This window comes from Lolium rigidum, chromosome 1 (genome assembly GCF_022539505.1).
Source record: "Lolium rigidum isolate FL_2022 chromosome 1, APGP_CSIRO_Lrig_0.1, whole genome shotgun sequence".
In the NCBI taxonomy this organism is placed as follows: Eukaryota; Viridiplantae; Streptophyta; class Magnoliopsida; order Poales; family Poaceae; genus Lolium; species Lolium rigidum.
The window spans coordinates 288,930,297-288,950,079 of NC_061508.1; the positions used below are offsets into that span (position 1 = coordinate 288,930,297).

General features: G+C 44.1%; 1 protein-coding gene and 1 long non-coding RNA gene across 2 annotated transcripts; both read right to left on the bottom strand.

Moving 5' to 3' along the window:
* Positions 1-1,220: 1,220 nt before the first annotated feature.
* On the bottom strand, positions 1,221-3,181 carry LOC124683885. The gene is made up of 3 exons (XR_006996847.1): positions 2,978-3,181; positions 2,061-2,155; positions 1,221-1,971 (listed from the first exon to the last, which is right to left on the bottom strand). It is a non-coding gene; the product is annotated as an uncharacterized LOC124683885 (long non-coding RNA).
* A 3,816-nt stretch (positions 3,182-6,997) lies between these two features.
* LOC124683886 (SPX domain-containing protein 1-like) lies at positions 6,998-10,299 on the bottom strand. Its single transcript, XM_047218315.1, has 3 exons — positions 9,809-10,299; positions 9,557-9,689; positions 6,998-7,693 (listed from the first exon to the last, which is right to left on the bottom strand). Exons 1-3 carry the CDS (start codon positions 10,100-10,102, stop codon positions 7,239-7,241), a joined length of 882 nt encoding a protein of 293 aa, XP_047074271.1. The 5' UTR covers positions 10,103-10,299; the 3' UTR covers positions 6,998-7,238.
* Positions 10,300-19,783: the final 9,484 nt, after the last annotated feature.

The window sequence follows — 19,783 nt, forward strand, 5'->3', positions numbered from 1 at the left end:
GATCCTCACGAGGGGAGAAGAAGTAGGGGCCATAGGGCGGAGTGCACACGGGACGGTGGTACGCGATTTACCCAGCTTCGGAACACCCGCACGATGACGAGGCCTACCGCTGCTTGTCCGGAATTATCCGGGCGCTTTCGCGTTGTTACAATGAGTTGTGGTTGTGCCGCTAGGGCTCCCGGATCCGGCTTATAAAGGCGCACGGATCTAGGGTTTACACGGAGAGTCCTAGCCGGATTACAGATAGACTAACTACGGTACAATATCTTGCCGTGCACGTCACGGATCCGCCTTCCATACACGTCGTCCTGGATCCGGGTTCCTCATGGGCCTCCATGGATCCGGGTTACTCCTACGTCGGTACGGATCCGGCCTGCTGATCCTGGGCTGGACTTCTTCCTTCATGATCAACAGCAACTGGGCCGCCCGATGGGCCACATGCCTCATCACCGTCTGTGGGCCACCCGGGCTTGCCGGATCTAGGCACTGTCGATGGTACACCTATGAAGTATACCCACAACAGTGCTTGTACTTCATAATTCATATGGTATCTTATGGTGCTTTGGTATTGCAGCTCGTATACTCCGGCGCCATTGTTGAGGTATGCATGAGAAAGCAAGTGTTTTATCCAGAAGCCGTTGATTTTCTCGAAGAGGATAAAGATGAATTCCCTTATGTAGAAACCAGGTATGCTTATGGGTCACCACCAAAGCTCATAATGCTTGACAACAAGGATGAACAGAAGGAGACTATTGTCATTTGCATCCATCAAAGCCAAAATATGAGTCCATGATCTGATCACAGAGTGACTCAGTTTCACCATCCTGGATGGACAGTAAACAAGTCACCGTCCTGGATAATGCAACAGGGCAACAATGGATCCCACACTGGTGTTTATTGTAGAGTTATTCCCCTTGTTCTGTACACTAAGGAGACGGGCTTTCAGATGCGGAGCCATCTTCCTTTCTTCACATTTATGAGAGGAAATGTGAACTTCATTGTGTATGCGGTAAAAAATGTGAGCTAGTGGTACACTGGGAAAAGAATGAAGAATATATATATCTGTGATTACCACACTGATGTTTCCTTGAGAAATATTACCTCCATTAAAAATAAGCCTTTTTAGAACCCTACTATAGCTTTCTAAAAAGGCTTAAATTTTGGAACGGAGGTAGGAGTAGTATTAATCCTCTCACTTGTGTACATCAATGAAAGGGGTTTTAAAATTGTTAGCCATCTTTCCTCTGCTTTTTCACAGAACGTGAACTTCATTCATTATGTATGAATGATCAAGTTAGCGATTCGATTCATTTTGTCACTGAACCTAAGAAATGACCAGAAAGTCTCAACATAACTACTTATGTTACATATTCTTCGTATGTTTCTAAACTAATTTAATACAGTATGTAGTCAAAAATAAGTTATATCCCTGAGAACATCCCATGCCACTAATCACAGCTTCTCGCTTCTCATGGTGGCAACGAGCGACGCCCAGGATTAGGACGGGCATCCAAGTCCGGAGTGAAACTAGCATAATCACCTCACATATCTTCAGTTTCCCCAGCCATCAATTAGCTTGAGACCATGATCTGATCACACGCCTCGAGGGCCTGGTTCGCGTAGTATCTCACATCCACGTCTGTGTCCTCACTGAGCTTGATGAGGCATGGCTTCAAAGTCTTCACAGCAAAGGACTGATGTACACGACTGCAGAACCTTGGCAACATTGAACTCGATGTTGGGCACCCTGGAAGTTTAAAGATACTTGTCAGCGTCTCAGCGAAGAAGCCTTCGAGAGATGAGTTTTTGCCGGTATGGTATTTGCCAGTCACATGTTCTTTGAAGAATTAACCACGACATGGAGAAGCTTCTGGCATTTTACGTCTGCAACCACGACAAGGCTAGCAATGAGGCGGCTTGCAGGATGGTAATGTGGTACATGTAATGTGGGTTGTTTATCTTCTCCAACACCTAGACAATAGAACATGTGACCTTTCATGACTAGTAATAGAAATTAAGGAGAATTCGTTAAGTTCCAGTTAGGCATAAATGGGTCTAACCCGAGAGATTATATGCTGCATTCCCACTCTGAACCGAACACCTCCGCCAGACACTTTAACTTGTTCACATCAGCTTCTCTGATAGAAAACAACACCTGAAATTCAAACTATGGTTAACAAGCTTTGCATTAATAGCACCAACGTTTCCGGAAGAATTTTGGAAATCCTCTTGGAAGATGCAAGCTCTGTCAGTAAACTAATGCAACTACTACATCAGATTTGCAGTTCTGTTACGGTTGTTGCAATTGAAGAGCACACAAACTTCTCTGGGTGAGCAAGCATAAGACCAGCACACATATATATAAACCAAAGAAAATCCGGTAATCATGAAATGATAATATTGGTGTGACGGATAGTTCTTGTGAATTTCCATGCTACAATTAAACTGGTAAAATAAATGTGAGACAAACACGAAAGTAGCAGCTTTATAAAGTCCAAACCCAAGCTATAAGGAACAGTTGGACGCCAACTTTCTAGGCATAATGCTATTTGAATAGAACAGTGGCACCATATTGTTCATTATATACAAACCTTAACCAGAGAAATAGGCAAGCTAACTAAACATAGGGGTCAGGTTGTTTGTAATGCTGGTAAATAAGATGAACATGGAAGTGTCTAATTATCAAGGCTGAAACAATATGTTTGAGATGTGATATACCAAAATCACATGAATGCACTTCTTTGATTTCTAAAGGAACTAATTTCACACTAGTAATCAGAATACCACATATCATTAGTCATATGGCCAAGGATAGAATTATAATCAGAATGCCAAATATCATTAGTGATATGGCCAAGGATAGAATTATAATCAGAATGCCAAATATCATTAGTGATATGGCCAAGGATAGAATTAGAAATAATGATTTTGTTCAGAACTTGGTGAACATGCTCTGCTTAATCGGCAGTAACTCAACTTTTCAGACTGCACTGCCAGGTGGAGATCAACGGCGTGGAGGTAGCGGTGGCGTGCAGGGACAACGCTGCCGCGGGGGTTCGGAGTGGGAGAGCTGAGCGGTGCAGGTGTGTTAGATCTTGGGCGAGGCGAGCGACCTCCCGGGGGACGCGGGTGAGCTCGTCGGCGAGCAGGCGAGGCGACCGAGCTCCTTGATGAAGCGGGCTAGGCAGGCGCGGTGCAGGAATGGAGTGCGGATGCGATTCAGCTTCGCGTCCGACGAGCGGCGGTGGCGCGTCCGGCTAGCGGGAGCCACGACGTGGCAGGGGGAGGATTGCGGCAGGGACTGAGATCGTGGACCAGGTCGTGCGGATTGGGTAGGCTAAGGAAGTTGCCAAAATACCCCTGATTGTATTAATTTAAAATCCCTACTTAACTGAACAGATCGGACGGACAGAAAAAATTAGAGCAGTAGTACTCGTTAGTACTCAAAAGTACTACCCAATCACCGTAACACAGCTCATTCTTATTTGAACAGTGCACAGACCCATGTGCTCTGATCATTCAATGCATACAAGACCTTTCTGTCCCAATAGTACATGACGGAAGGAATTTTCCTATACCGTCATTTTACCAACATGGACTTGCCCCCATCGGCATGCCCCCATCGGCACCATGCCCAGGCCATTAATCTCTCTGTCAATAACAACTCCCTTATAATACCTAACAAAGCACAACTAAAAATAAGCTAATTTTCGGAAAAATAGAAAAGGTCTGAGAACGATGAGTAGGTTTCACTTCTTTTGCGGACGCCACTGAGATTTTATTATTCTATATAACATTCATTACAAGCTGCGAATCACATTCAGGAACTTGCCGTAAGCAGAAATAGTACTACCTTCCAATCTACCAAAATTAGCAGAAAATGTGCAACCATATTTTGTTCACGATCTAATTACATAAGGATAAATTCTCAAAGACTCAAAAGACGCTTCACCTCATCAAAATAAATGGCCATAGCGGCCGTAGCTTGACCTATTTCAACCTGGATCATTTAAAGTGTCAAGATTGAGGCACAATCCGTCAGTGGGGATGAACACCCCCTCCATATCAAGAGTATTATAGCGCATGGTTCGGCCTCTAGCACTTCGTTGCAAAGAGATAGACATCAGCATGAAGAAAAAATAACCTCACCGCTCGAATTTCTTAGGGTCATTCCTACTCCAGCTTTTCCTTCATCATCAAACGATCCATCAACAGATAATGCGGCCCAACCTTGTTCAAGGCTAGGCCATGGCAGGCTAGGGTTTCTGATTGAAACTCCCCTTGCCTTAGTAATGATCACACACGGCCCTTCGCCCTTCAAAACTTCATCCGCTGTTCGTAGTCGGATCTGTCGTGTTCGACATAACCTTCCTAATTGCAACTTCCATGGCTCAGCATTGATCTGCATATACACATGTGTCATTGATGTTCATCAGACATTACTTTTCTCTCAATAAATTCTATTTTTTCTGAGATCAACTTACAAGTATTGTACAGGTGGAACTCCACCATGACACTTGGATGCTCCAGAAGTGGTTATTTACAACCACAAACAAACTAAAATGGCATGTCACAGATGTTGGTCTGGTATGTCATGTGGAAGGTTATAGCATCCCCACAAAAAATTGTGTACTGCATTCCGCTTGCCCCTATGGTCCAGAACAGTTTTTTGATTCTCCCCTCATCGTCCGTTTGGACGCTAAACATGAATTCTGGGTCCTTAGCTCCCAGGTCATCAAATACCTCGATGGTTTTCCTGACATCATCGCCGGCCTGCTCCTTACTTAGTTGTCCACAAAAGTTCCGAAGCAATCTTTTAGTGAGCGGAACTTTCCCTTAAATCCCAAAGAAAGCTGCAATTATGATCTATACTTCTCCAATATTTATGTCATTGTCCCTTAGCTGACGGACTAGGCCCACGGTGTACACATACATCTATGTACTTCTCTGATGTCAGACCTTTTCCCTACAGTTTTCAGTCATCATGTGTTATGTTTGACACCGTGCTCAGTTATGTACAATTCATATCCGTAGTCCGAAGCAACTGGGTACTCGCATCGACACAATTTAGTGTTCTCCATCGACAGTTTTCTCTGAACAAAAAAGAGCAGCAGAAACAACTTTAATGTCACTAGAATGCAGGCAAGCCATAGATGGACCAGGAGGTTCACGCCACATAACAAACACTAGTTGGACATTCGCACACAATTTCCTGCATGCATTTCATCTTCTCTGCATTTAGATGGCTCTTTCCATACCTAATTCGGAAGCAATGCTCCCATGAATTCAGTACAACCGATTGACACGGACCAAGCATTCAGACAGTAGGAAAGGATTGATGACCTCATCCCCAAGCTTTTCTCCATAACAATGGGTCAAGTTTTCAAGGGAATTCTTCGTGGATGAATCGGTGTCCTGTCTGGTGACCCAACCGACACGGATCCTGCAAGAACGACAAGAACATATCAGAAAATCAGAAGCTATATAATATACTCCCTGTGTTGCCGAACCACAACAATATGGGTGTATGAACACCTACGCATCAAACTTGGCAGTCCCCAATAAACTCGACAGCCTAGCTACCATAATCTATACATGGCAAACGTCACTGCACTACACAAAATCCCAACCTAAATTGTCAAAATTCTGCGTTTGGTTTGACTAGCTTAATTGAACCCACAAGGACATTGCAAGCACCCAAATTTTCAAACTATAATTAATTTTCTCTATGTTATCGGATGAAAGTACACATACTAGTTATCTGTACCAAATAAGGCCATCATAACGCACATTTTCTTCGACTGAACATGTGAGTGACTTCCTGTATCCGTCTCGACGAAACTACAACAAGAATCGTTATCTTCCACACCAACACACCATGCCCTAACTTAATAATCTTTCTTTGTCTTCTGGCTTAACCATAGCAAGACGATTCAATACGAATTCAGAGCCAACGTTACTGGCTGCATTATGGATTTATGGAGTAATCAGCTCATTTGGCATAGTTCAGAGATTGTGGATTCGCTTTTCCAATTGACTGTAAAGTCAGTTTACCCATCAGCTTCCGGACACAGCTTGTATGATGCCCAACACAGATTGCTTTGGCTCCACCGACCCAACATGGCTGCACTCACCTTCTTCCCTTCCGACTGTACCACTTGCGACAGTCTCTGAAAATGTAGGAGACACTACCGGCCTGTCAAAGGTTTGAGAAGATTACCGCTCATAGCGCCCTGAGTCCCTGACCAATAACAAGTATGCACACACGAACCTGCTCACTGTATCCAGGGTAAAGTCTACTTTTTGCCTGAGGTTGCCGGCGAACTTGTGCTCTGCTCCCTGTCCCCGCCGCCGCTGCAGCTCCAGCCGTCTGCTTCCCAATCGCCGGAGTGCAAAGCTTCTTCAGGAATCAGGAGTCCATGTTCCTCCAAATCCATGTTGCAGCCTCGGGCAAAATAAATATTTCTTGGTCAGATCCGGAAGCTACGCATCGCTGGTCATACCAAACACGAAACCTTGGACCATGGTCTAGGTAGTCGCCAACAACATGTTCCATAGGTCCATATCATCACGGTTAAGCCACCGTCTCCAAACCACAGATTCTCTCCGTCGCGCACACGTTACTTCTGTGGGCCCTGCGCGCGATCGTATGCGACAAAGACGTTGTATTCTCCAATTACTGACGCGCGTAGCTCAATCAATGATGTCTGAATTGTCAATCTCGGAGCAGGAATCAATGGTCCAGATAAGAGGTCCATCTGGACCTGGGAGCCAAAACTCCACTCCCAGCAATATACTACTATACAATATACACCCACCCAAGAGCAACACCATTCCATGAAAGACAAAATATTTCTTGTACAAAGTCTGGAACGAGCTCTGTACCATGAAAGACAAAATATACTACGGAGTACTATACAATCAACTATATGCGCAATCAGTAAACCAGTTCTGTACCAAAGACTTGTGTGACAGACCAAATAACAGCAAAAGTACATGATAGAATTCACAGTAGTGATTAAAACCATGTATATCGACTCTGATAGCTATGATGGCGTTATATGATTTAACAATTTGTATTGTACATTTCCACCATTTTACAGCCGTTAGGAATCCTCGAATTTTACAAATTACAGAATATGAAACAGGGAATCAGATCCCAGTTCTTTCTTCAGCAGCGATCGTCAAGATTATGGTCGGAATGAGTAAGAGGTGTCATATACCAGGTGGCAGTCATGTCATTTGGCAGCCTGCTCGATCACAGATATCTTCTTCCACCTTTCCTGCTCTTCTGCTGCATTGTTGCCCTGAAGAGGTGGCAGCGAGAACGCACTGACTGTTGAGCTTTTGCTCCGAATCTCTTTCAGAGACCTAAGCGCCGCAACGGTGCTCTTCATGTACATGCTCTCCATGAACTCAATCTCATCAAGCTCTGGAATGCATCCGCTGGTACCCAAGGAGGAACTGGGGTTCAGATGCTTGTCCTCAGTGTTGATATCTTCTTTTCCATCTACATTTGATACAGATGGTTTGCTCGATGGTAGGAGCTGGTCGAGCATGGCCTCGCACTCCTTCACAAGCTGGTAAAGGAGGTCAGTGGTGAAGAAAGGCTGAAGCAGCACATTCTGAATGAAGGGGAGACGGATCAGGGCCCCAGTTCTCTTGTCATACTTCTTGAGAATCTTGACCAGTCCTGTAATGGCAAAAGGGAACATAAGCATCATAGATAATTCGAAGGAATTTAGACCAAAATTACATCGGGCACAATTTGGTGACTGGATAATTTCAAACAGTTACAGAAAAGTAGAAATATTTTCGTGCTCATAGAAGCATAATAAGCGAACTAGGTGTCTAGCACCACAAGAAAAAATGGCAACGGCCACAAATGTGAAACATTCGGGCGAAGTATACAAGAAACATGCATCTGGCATGCATGTTCTCAGAATTCCATACACCCTTCAAAATGGCAAAGCTGTATGTGTCACTCACAATCAGAAAGTGAACTGAACTTTAAAAAAGTGAACAGACTCTATTAGTCGATTACCCCAATCTAATAAGAAGTTTTAGGTCACTTATTGAAAAAAATCGGTGGACTGTCTCACGAAACAAATGTTCACGAGCAGATGCTTGATAATAGAATAGAAGTGCTTCTTGTTTAGTCAACTTGTAGGGGCAAATTGTTCTCTACAGCCAAAAAGAAATGAACCGTGACATCTCCATCTTACAAAAACCATTTTATTTCCTAAAGGTCAAACAAGAACATGAGTCAGAAATAGTGGTGCTACTTTTTGAGCATGGACAGATCATAAAAGTATGGCTCATAGGTCTGCGATGCCATCAACTTGCATTGTTGTATTGGCACATTGCAGGAGCTAGAAGCTCATATCAGATTGAGTGGGCTGGCCACATCATGTCCACTAAATGCAGAGGCACATATAACAGCAAAACAAACTACTCGTTAACCTCAAGTTCATTACAGGCACCAAAGTAGCACTACAAAATAGATCACACACTGTAGGTGCAGCTTATATAGGACTTCTTTGAATTGTGGAAGAATTTGAGCAACACCAAAAAAATGGGGAAAAATAGATCATATGATCTATCAACAACCTGACTGATCAGATCAGTTTTTTTCACACTCGATGCATAAATATTGACAAAGAGGAGATAAGGTTACTCAAGCTGAAGGACTAGTTTGCACACGCACTACATAAGCTGATTGCAAGACAGTCTGGCAAGGAAATGCATAAATCTAGTGCGTAATACAACATCATCATGACGCCATGTGAGTAAGCAAACAATATTTTAGTGCGAATTGCAACACTCCATTTTGAATGGCAATATGTTGAGTGTGTTATGTGGATTCAGAAGCCATAATACAGCGAGAGATGCATATCAGCCTACTGCCAACTTATGTTCTAGTGGAGTAATTCTTTTTCATGTTTATACTGTCTAGACCCTCTACTAGGAACATTCAATTGATTTCTATGGCAAGGCAGATAATATTTTCAGACAGATGTAAATCCTATCAGGGCGATTTCAGATAGTGGGAAAAAGAAACATAGTGTGCTTCAAAATGAACAAAATATATGGACGTGTGCGAGAAGCCGAGAGATCGTCGATTTCTCGCGAGAAATCAAACTGCTCATATATCATGCCACCGCGATTTATCGTCGAGCATTTATATATTTGTCAACAGTCGGGGCCATGTGAAAATTCGACGGCGGAACAAGGATCCATTCGCGTTGACAGCGACACAAATGCTCCACTCACTGACAAGGGAGGCATAGCTACTTGGAGCCATTCCTTGACTCATGTTCACGGCAGCTCACTCTCAGCGCCCCGCTTTACCATATGCCCTAAATTACTGGATTGCCGAATTTGAACCATTTTCCTTCTCCATTCCCACCCACCACACGCCCAAGCAATTCCCAAAGGGGGTACTAAGGCACCACCAACACATCCTCAAAAGTACCAATAATTCTGAAACCGCGTAGCAACAAGTGCAGGCGACGCCATGCATCGACCTCGAAGGGGGAAGGAAGGAAGTGCTCACCGGTGTAGTTGAGGGCGCTGTAGTTCTCGAGCAGCACCATCTCGCCGTGGAAGTCGACGATCTCCTTGTGCACGCGCAGCAGCTCCTCCCTGGAGTCCATCCCGGCCGCCCTCGCCACCCTGTCCTGCAGCTCCTGCTCCACCAACACACACCGGCAATCGCAATCAGATCACGGGACGGGACTCGGCGAAATATTACAGAGGAAAATCGAATGGCGAATCGGAGGAGCGAATGGATGGGTAGCGAGCGAACCTTCTGGCGGATGATGTACTCCTCCTCCTTCTCGACGAAGAAGGAATTGAACTTGTCGAGCTCGGCCTCCAGGAGGCGCATGAACTCCGCCTCCTCCGGGGTCATCTCCGCGGCGGCCGCCGCCTCGTCGCCATCCTCCGAGACGCGGGCCCGCTTGGCCTGGCGCTCCTCGCCGTCGGCGCCGGCGCCGATGAGCTTGAGGCGCTTCTTGAGGTCCTTGTAGGAGAGGAACTTGTCGCGCCACTCCGGCAGCGTCTCCACGATCTGGCTGCTCAGGCTCTTGCCGAACTTCATCCCGCGAGCCTCGCGGGGGCAATTGGATTATCCCCTTCGCTTGCTCGATCTCCAATGGCGATGCGGATCGAGGGATTGTGCTTGCGGCGGAGCGAATGGGGGTGGTGAAATAGAGGGGAAAGGGAAGAGGAAGAGGATATGCGGAGAGGAGGAAGGCATGAGCGGAATATTCGCGAGGCGGGGGATATTACTTGCTGTGTGCGCCAGTCGTTATTCCTTGCTCCTTCCTCCTCTTGGCCCCGGTTTTTTTTTTTCAGATCACAAGTGAGACCTTAGAGCATCTCCGCTCGTCTTCCCGACGAGGCCCCCGAACGACGTTTTTTCCATCCGGACGACGTAATTCGGTCCAGTCGTGCCCCCGGTTCCTTGTTTTCGTCTGGATTTGGCCCTTCATCCATCCGGCGAGCCCACGTCAACCCCGGTCCCCCGGGGCGCGCTCGGGGACTCCGGACGAAAGATTTTGGCGCGAAACGTCGTGTGGACCCGCGTAGTCGGCGACAGGAAAACCAAATCCTGTCGATTTTCCCTCCAATTTGCTTGCATATCCCCATTCTCTTCCGCCAAATTTGTCCATTCTCCTCCTCGTCTTCCAGTTCCAGTTCCCGGCGTCGTCTCCTCGTCCACCACCGCTCTCCTCCTCGTCTTCTCGTCCACCAAAATTCCGCCGAAGGCGACGACGAGGAAGCCGCGGGCGAAGAAGGAGCGGCCGCCGGGCATGACGAACGCCGAGTGGGCGGCGGACGAGAAACGGCGCGAGGTGGAAACAAGCGGCAGGGCGGAGAGGGTGAAAAAAGCCGCCGCCAAGAGGGCGGCGGCGGCCCAGGACGAACAAGCGAGGAAGATCAGCATGGCCATGAGCGGCGGCGCCATGTTCCCCGGCCAATGGCCGACGCAAGGTACAACCAGTTCCCCGTCGTCCTTCTCCCCTTCGATGTACTCGCCGTCGCCGCCTGCCATGTTCCAAGAGGGCGCCTACGTCCAACCGTCCAGGTTCACGCCGTCGCCGCCCGAGATTGACGTCGGCAGCGGCGGCCAGCTTGAGGGCACCTCGCCGGCCCTGCGATGACGGCCGCTCCCGTTCGGTGCGATGGCGGTGCCGAACGAAGAGGAGATCCACGAGATGATCACCTCCGGCTCCATGGCCGCCGCTGCGAGCCCGGGGTTCTTCATGGCCGCCGCCGCTGCGAGCCCGGGGTTCTTCACGCAAGAGGAGGCGAGGGCGACGGCAGCTGTCGCGGCGCGCAACGAGTATGTGGAGGATGTGGCCGACGGAAGCCAAGCCGTCGAAGAAGAAGACGAAGAAGAAGAACAGCCAACTCAAGCCGCCGCCAACCTGTCGAAGGGGAAGAAGAAGAGGAAAAAGGACTCGCCGCCTGCCGAACCGCATATCAAATGGATGCCGAAGGAAGAGGAGTGCCTCGCCGAAGCTTGGATGGTCGTGTCCATGAACGGCATAACCGGGGCTAATCAGTCGTTCGACACATATTGGCTTTGAGTGAAGCAGGCGTACGACGAACGCAAACTCGTCGATCCCTACTTCAACAAGACGAACATGAACGTGTACCGGGGAGATAAGGCAATGGCCACCCATTGGGGGCTCATGCAGACGGCGTGCAGCAAATGGCACGGCATACAGGAGGAGGTCGAAGAACGGCCAATCAGCGGCCACGACTTGGAGCAAAAGGTATGCTCCGTCGACCCTGCATCGCCGAGGTTAGCTGTGCACCGTGTACATCGTCGTGAGCTGACCCGTATCGCCGTGCTTTTTTTCCCCAGTTGCGCCGTGCTTTGGACATGTACACGGACGACACCGGCATGCAGTTCAAGTTCCTGAACGTCTACGCCCGCCTCGAGAACTGCGAGAAGTGGAAGGAAGTCCGCATGACCCTCTCGAAGAGCAAGACCGAGCAGTACAACCCCGACGCTCCGGCGGCTGGCGCGGCGGAAGGGCGCCCTGAACTCGGCCAGAAGAAGCTCAAAGAGCTCAAAAAGACGGGCAATCCCGCCGACAGGATGCAGGCGTCGATCGACAAGTGCTGGGCCGACTTGAGGTCGCACGCCGATGGGAGGAACGACAAGTTCGACGTGAAGGAGATATGCCCTAGAGGCAATAATAAAGTGGTTATTATTTATATCTTTATGTTTATGATAAATGTTTATATATCATGCTATAATTGTATTAACCGAAACATTAGTACATGTGTGATATGTAGACAACAAAGAAGTCCCTAGTATGCCTCTTAACTAGCTTGTTGATTAATGGATGATTAGTTTCATAATCATGAACATTGGATGTTATTAATAACAAGGTTATATCATTGTATGAATGATGTAATGGACACACCTAATTAAGCGTAGCATAAGATCTCGTCATTAAGTTATTTGCTATAAGCTTTCGATACATAGTTACCTAGTCCTTATGACCATGAGATCATGTAAATCACTTATACCGGAAAGGTACTTTGATTACATCAAACGCCACTGCGTAAATGGGTGGCTATAAAGGTGGGATTAAGTATCCGGAAAGTATGAGTTGAGGCATATGGATCAACGAGTGGGATTTGTCCATCCCGATGACGGATAGATATACTCCGGGCCCTCTCGGTGGAATATCGTCTAATGTCTTGCAAGCATATGAATAAGTTCATAAGAGACCACATACCACGGTACGAGTAAAGAGTACTTGTCGGGAGACGAGGTTGAACAAGGTATAGAGTGATACCGAAGATCAAACCTCGGACAAGTAAAATATCGCGTGACAAAGGGAATTGGTATCGTATGTGAATGGTTCATTCGATCACTAAAGTCATCGTTGAATATGTGGGAGCCATTATGGATCTCCGGATCCCACTATTGGTTATTGGTCGGAGTGAGTACTCAACCATGTCCGCATAGTTCACGAACCGTAGGGTGACACACTTAAAGTTGGATGTTGAAATGGTAGAACTTGAATATGGAATGGAGTTCGAATATTTGTTCGGAGTCCCGGATGAGATCCCGGACATCACGAGGAGTTCCGGAATGGTCCGGAGAATAAGATTCATATATAGGAAGTCATATTCCAAGTTTGGAAATGATCCGGTGCATTTATGCCAGGTTCTAGAAGGTTCTAGAAAAGTCCGGAAGAAATCACCATGGAAAGTAGAGTCCCGGAGGGATTCCACCTTGCATGACCAGCCAACCCTAAAGGGGAGGAGTCCAAGGTGGACTCCCCTAGGGTGGCCGGCCAACCCACCTCAAGGAAAGGTGGGAGTCCCACCTTGGGTAGGACTCCCTCCTTGAGTAGGTTTCCCACATATGGGAGGTTTTAGTGTTGGGGTCTTATTCGAAGACTTGGACTAGAACTCTTGGTGCTTCCACCTATATAATGAGGGGCATAGGAGAGGGGGCTGACCACTTCAAGCCTCAGCCTTGGCCGCACCCCTTAGAGGGCCGGCGCCCAACCCCCTCTCTCGCCAAACCCTAGCGGTCTCTCTCCTCCACCACATCCCGCACGCTTAAGCGAAGCTCCGCCGGATTTCTCCACCACCACCGACACCACGCCATCGTGCGCTGTCGGATTCAAGAGGAGCTACTACTTCCGCTTCCCGCTGGAACGGGGAGGTGGACGCCGTCTTCATCAACAACCGAACGTGTGACCGAGTACGGAGGTGCTGCCCGTTCGTGGCGCCGGAAGCGATCGTGATCAAGATCTTCTACGCGCTTTTGCAAGCGGCAAGTGAACGTCTACCGCAGCAACAAGAGCCTCATCTTGTAGGCTTTGGAATCTCTTCAAGGGTGAGACTCGATACCCCTCGTTGCTACCATCTTCTAGATTGCATCTTGGCTTGGATTGCGTGTTCGCGGTAGGAAATTTTTTGTTTTCTATGCAACGTTATCCTACGAGTGGTATCGAGCCGTGTCTATGCATAGATGGTTGCACGAGTAGAACACAATGGTTTTGTGGGCGTTGATGCTCTTGTTGTCTTTAGTTTGAGTACTTTGCATCTTTGTGGCATAGTGGGATGAAGCGGCTCGGGCTAACTTTACATGACCGCGTTCATGAGACTTGCTCCTCGTTCGACATGCAACTTGTATTGCATAAGAGGCTTTGCGGGTGTCTGTCTCTCCTACTATAGTGAAGATTCAATTTACTCTTCTATTGACAACACTAGTATCACCGTTGTGGTTCATGTTCGTAGGTAGATTAGATCTTACTCGAAAACCCTAAACCACGTAAAATATGCAAACCAAATTAGAGACGTCTAACTTGTTTTTGCAGGGTTTGGTGATGTGATATGGCCATGATGTGATGATGAATATGTATGAGATGATCATTATTGTATTGTGGCAACCGGCGGGAGCCTTATGGTTGTCTTTAAATTTCATGTTGAGTAGTATTTCAAAGTAGTTGTAATAGTTGCTACATGAGGTGAACAACCATGAAGACGGCGCCATGAACCTTGACGCTACGCCGACGATGATGGAGATCATGCCCGTTGATGATGGAGATCATGTCCGTGCTTTAGAGATGAAGATCGAAGGCGCAAAGACAAAAGGGCCATATCATATCACATATGAACTGCATGTGATGTTAATCCTTTTATGCATCTTATTTTGCTTAGATCACGACGGTAGCATTATAATTTGATCCCTCACATTAATATCAAGATAATAAAGTGTTCTCCCCTAGTATGCACCGTTGTACAGTTCGTCGTTTCGAAGCATCTCGTGATGATCGGATGTGATAGACTCAACGTTCACATACAACGGGTGTAAGCCATGTTGCACACGCGGAATACTTGGGTTTGCTTGACGAGCCTAGCATGTACGGACATGGCCTCGGGACAACGGAAACCGAAAGGTTGAACACGAGTCATATGGATGATATGATCAACATTTTGATGTTCACTATTGAAGCTACATCATCTCACGTGATGATCGGTTTTGGTGTAGTGGATTTGGATCGTGTACCACTTAACAACTATGAGGGATGTTGTATTAAGTGGGAGTTCATTAGTAATTAGATTAAAACATGAACTAATTATCATAAACATAGTCCGAGTAGTATTTTGAATTAATTTTGTTGTATTGGCATCCGTTTTCTACCATGCGCTAGTCTTGTAATTGAGATAGAAATACTGTTAAAATCTGACAAGAAACTTTACGGATTGGTACCGTATTGTTAAAGAATCAAGAATTGATTAAGTCCTATTGCAAACTTTTAGTAAACCTCATATTGTTTATTCAAAGAGCTATGGTTTCAATTAGTACCTAAAGTTATCTTGTCTCCGTGAAACTTGAAGTTCAAATCTGTTTGAAAGTAAGGAGCTGAAAATTTAGTTTTCAGAAATAATCAAGGTATGAGATATATGTGATATGTAAGACCTTATTGCAAGATGATAGAATATAATTTGGTGAGACTACATGAACTCATAAGTTTTATGGGAATGTACGAAGGTTGAAGACGCAAGGCGTCACAATCCTCCAACTATTGGGGCACTAACGATATTCGCATATCCATGAAGTGACCATCCTTAATATGCACCGTTGCTAAGACTCGTCGTTTCGAAGCATCACGTGATGATCGGGTGTGATAGATTCTACGTGTGCATACAACGGGTGCAAGCTAGATTTGCACATGCAAATACCAAGGTTAAAACTTTACGAGCCTAGCATGTACAGACATGGTCTCGGAAAGTCGTCATGATATGATGGATAAAATTATGAGTGAAATTGTTCATCATATTACAAGGTTACTAATAGTGAAATCCGGAACACTTGTCATATGATGATCAACTTCAAAATAAGAACCTCAAGGTTATTGGTATCAGACCAACAAACCTAGAAGTTATTAATGTTGAAGTGTTTTTCCGAATAATGAGGAAAGCTAAAAGAGAAAGCCGCAAAAGATATTTTAGCGAGAAGAAAGAAAAGACTAGAAAGTCTAGCTCGGGTGTATATAAATGATATACATGTTATGATTGTATTCCTAGTTAGGTCACACTATGAAATTCTTGGGTATTAGTACTATATTGGTTGGTATGAAGTGTCATACAAAAACAACGCAATACAAGAATTCAATGGCCTAAGTGACTGACAAGGAATATGATAGGAATGCACGCCTGGAACAAAAATAAAGTGTTATTATGTTCATCGTTGGCATTCTATCTAGCCCTTAGAATTTATAATAAAGAACTTAATAATTGTTATTTTGCTCTGGTCAAATGAAAACAATGAGTTGTTTAAATTATGACATTACTCCATGTACGATGGATAAGTTATTATAAATCTTAATGGTGAAACACACATACATAACACTGACGCTAAAATGCCATAAGGCAAATGATTTGAATTTCACTTATTTGTGGAACCGCCATTTAAGGTCATGTTGGAAAGGAACGCATGAAGAAACTCCATGCAAATGGATTTTTGGAGTCATTTGATTTTTTGAATCGTTTGGCGCTTGCAAATCTTTTCTAAAAGAGAATGACTAAAATACCGTTCATAGGCCAAGTTTTGAACGGGCAACTAACTTAGTGGAAACATACATGATGATGTATATGGATCACCGGGCATAGTTGTGTGCGGGAGATTCTTATGCTTCATGAAAACTTCAAACAATGAATTGAGTATATATATGTGGATATATTCGATAAGGAAGAAGTTTGAAACATTTGAATGGATTCAAATAAATTTCAGCATGAAGTAGAAATCATCGTAATAGAAAAGTCAAATATCTATGATTGGATCATAGTGGAAATATTTGAATTACTATTTTTAGCGAACATCTAAGAGAGTTATGAAATTGTTCTACAACTCACATTTCTTGGAGTATCATAGTGATGATGAAGTATCCGAGAGATGTATCCAGACCTAGTTGGGTCAATGATGAGATAAAATATTAATGCCATTATATTTTTGTGAATTATGCTTTAGTGACTACCGCTTTACACTGAATAGAGCATCATCATGATCCGTTGAAATGACATCATACGAGTTATGACATGGGTATAAACCCTAATAGTCTTTTCTTAAATTTTGGTATGCAAGTTTACAACCAAAATCGGATGAATGTCTTTGTTGGTTATCCCAGAGAATTGATTGGGAATTCTTCCCACAATGGAGACAAAGACAAAAGTGTTTGTCAATGTTTCTTATTTCCAAGAAATTGTTTCTAGCGAAGTTTTTGAGTGGGAGGACAATAGAACTTGATAAGGTTTATGAACCTGAGCATAATGATCAGAGTAGCGCAGCATCGGAATTGGTTCCGGAAGCGGCCACGACGATCATGGCTCATATGACTACAAAGTGTTTTAGCCATGGAGATCGAAGTACATATTGAACCTTGTAGGTATGGTTTACTTTGTGATCAAATAAATGATTTGTGGACAAAGGATTGATTTTTAACAATGATAAACCAACTACAAGCAAAGAAGTTATGATGGGCCCTAACTCCGTTAAAATGGCCATGCACCATGAAATCCATAATAGATGAATACTTTTTGAAAGTAAATGGATCTATAGACTTGGATGAAATATCTTTGAAGAAGCTCGACTTGTTGAAAAATTGTTTACGACAAAGTTCAAAGAGTTGACTACGATAAGATTAGATCTTCCGTAGTAATGCTTATAGTCTATGTGGATTATTCTAGTAATCACTACATATTTATTTTATGAGATATGCTAGTAGGATGGCAAAATACATTAATTATCTGAAGTAAGTATTGCGGAGTTGGAATCTTCACCAGATGAAATAGTCAAAGAGTTTTTGATTTCATCAGAGACGATGAAGAGGCTTGCATTTGCAAGAAATTAAGTGGGAGCGCTAAGACACATTTATAATACTTTATGTAAGTGACATATAGTTAGTTATAAATGATGTAATTATATACTTGATTAAAAGGTTTCATTGAGAAATTAATTTCAATGAAAGGGTATGGACTGAAACATATCTAGTGTCAAGATCTATGAAGATAGATTGAAACACAAAATAAGTTTAAGTCAAAGTACATAGAATGGATATTGAAAATAGTTCAATATAGAAATATTAAGAAAATATTCTTGTCATGTGAAGTTTTAACAAGACTTGAGTGTATCTGACACTCAATGAGTAAAAACACATGAGTGATTATAGATCACGAATAACATGTACACAATCAGATATCATGTGCTATAAAGTGTTATGAGCATATACCAGAATGATTCATATGATGATCATTGGACGACAGTAAGAATATCCTTGAGTACTTTAGAAGAACTAAGGACATATATATATGTATTTTTTGTATGAAGAAATTACAAACAAATCGCTGTAAGGTGTTACACCGATATTGGTTTTGTCACATATAAAATATAATTTCAATCTCAAATTAGATTAAGTGTTGTTTAAAAGGTAGCACAATGAGCTAGAAGTTGTCTATGCTAGATTTAGAAGAGTTCTAAATATTGTGATGGATTCTACAAAAGAAGGCAGAGTATGTCATTGTTTTGACAATGACAAAGGATGTTAAGTCAAGAGGTTCTTTGAGAACTTGGTGTAGTTCCGACGAGTCGAACTTTGAAGCTATATTGTGTGTGACAATATTAGTGACATATTTCAGACCGCGGAATTAAGGTTCCACCAAAAGATCAAACATATTTAATGCCGACTCATTTGGAAATGAGTGATGCGTTGAGACGCAAATGAATTACAAAATACATACGTTTCTGAGCGTGTCAGATCCGTTGACTAAAACCTCTCCCATGAGCAAAACATGATAAAGCACCGGAAGGCCAAGGTGTTATATCTTTACAAATGTAAACTAGATTATTGACTCTAGTGCAAGTGGGAGACTGAAGGAGATATGCCCTAGAGGCAATAATAAAGTGGTTATTATTTATATCTTTATGTTTATGATAAATGTTTATATATCATGCTATAATTGTATTAACCGAAACATTAGTACATGTGTGATATGTAGACAACAAAGAAGTCCCTAGTATGCCTCTTAACTAGCTTGTTGATTAATGGATGATTAGTTTCATAATCATGAACATTGGATGTTATTAATAACAAGGTTATATCATTGTATGAATGATGTAATGGACACACCCAATTAAGCGTAGCATAAGATCTCGTCATTAAGTTATTTGCTATAAGCTTTCGATACATAGTTACCTAGTCCTTATGACCATGAGATCATGTAAATCACTTATACCGGAAAGGTACTTTGATTACATCAAACGCCACTCGCGTAAATGGGTGGCTATAAAGGTGGGATTAAGTATCCGGAAAGTATGAGTTGAGGCATATGGATCAACAGTGGGATTTGTCCATCCTGATGACGGATAGATATACTCTGGGCCCTCTCGGTGGAATGTCGTCTAATGTCTTGCAAGCATATGAATAAGTTCATAAGAGACCACATACCACGGTACGAGTAAAGAGTACTTGTCAGGAGACGAGGTTGAACAAGGTATAGAGTGATACCGAAGATCAAACCTCGGACAAGTAAAATATCGCGTGACAAAGGGAATTGGTATCGTATGTGAATGGTTCATTCGATCACTAAAGTCATCGTTGAATATGTGGGAGCCATTATGGATCTCCGGATCCCACTATTGGTTATTGGTCGGAGTGAGTACTCAACCATGTCCGCATAGTTCACGAACCGTAGGGTGACACACTTAAAGTTGGATGTTGAAATGGTAGAACTTGAA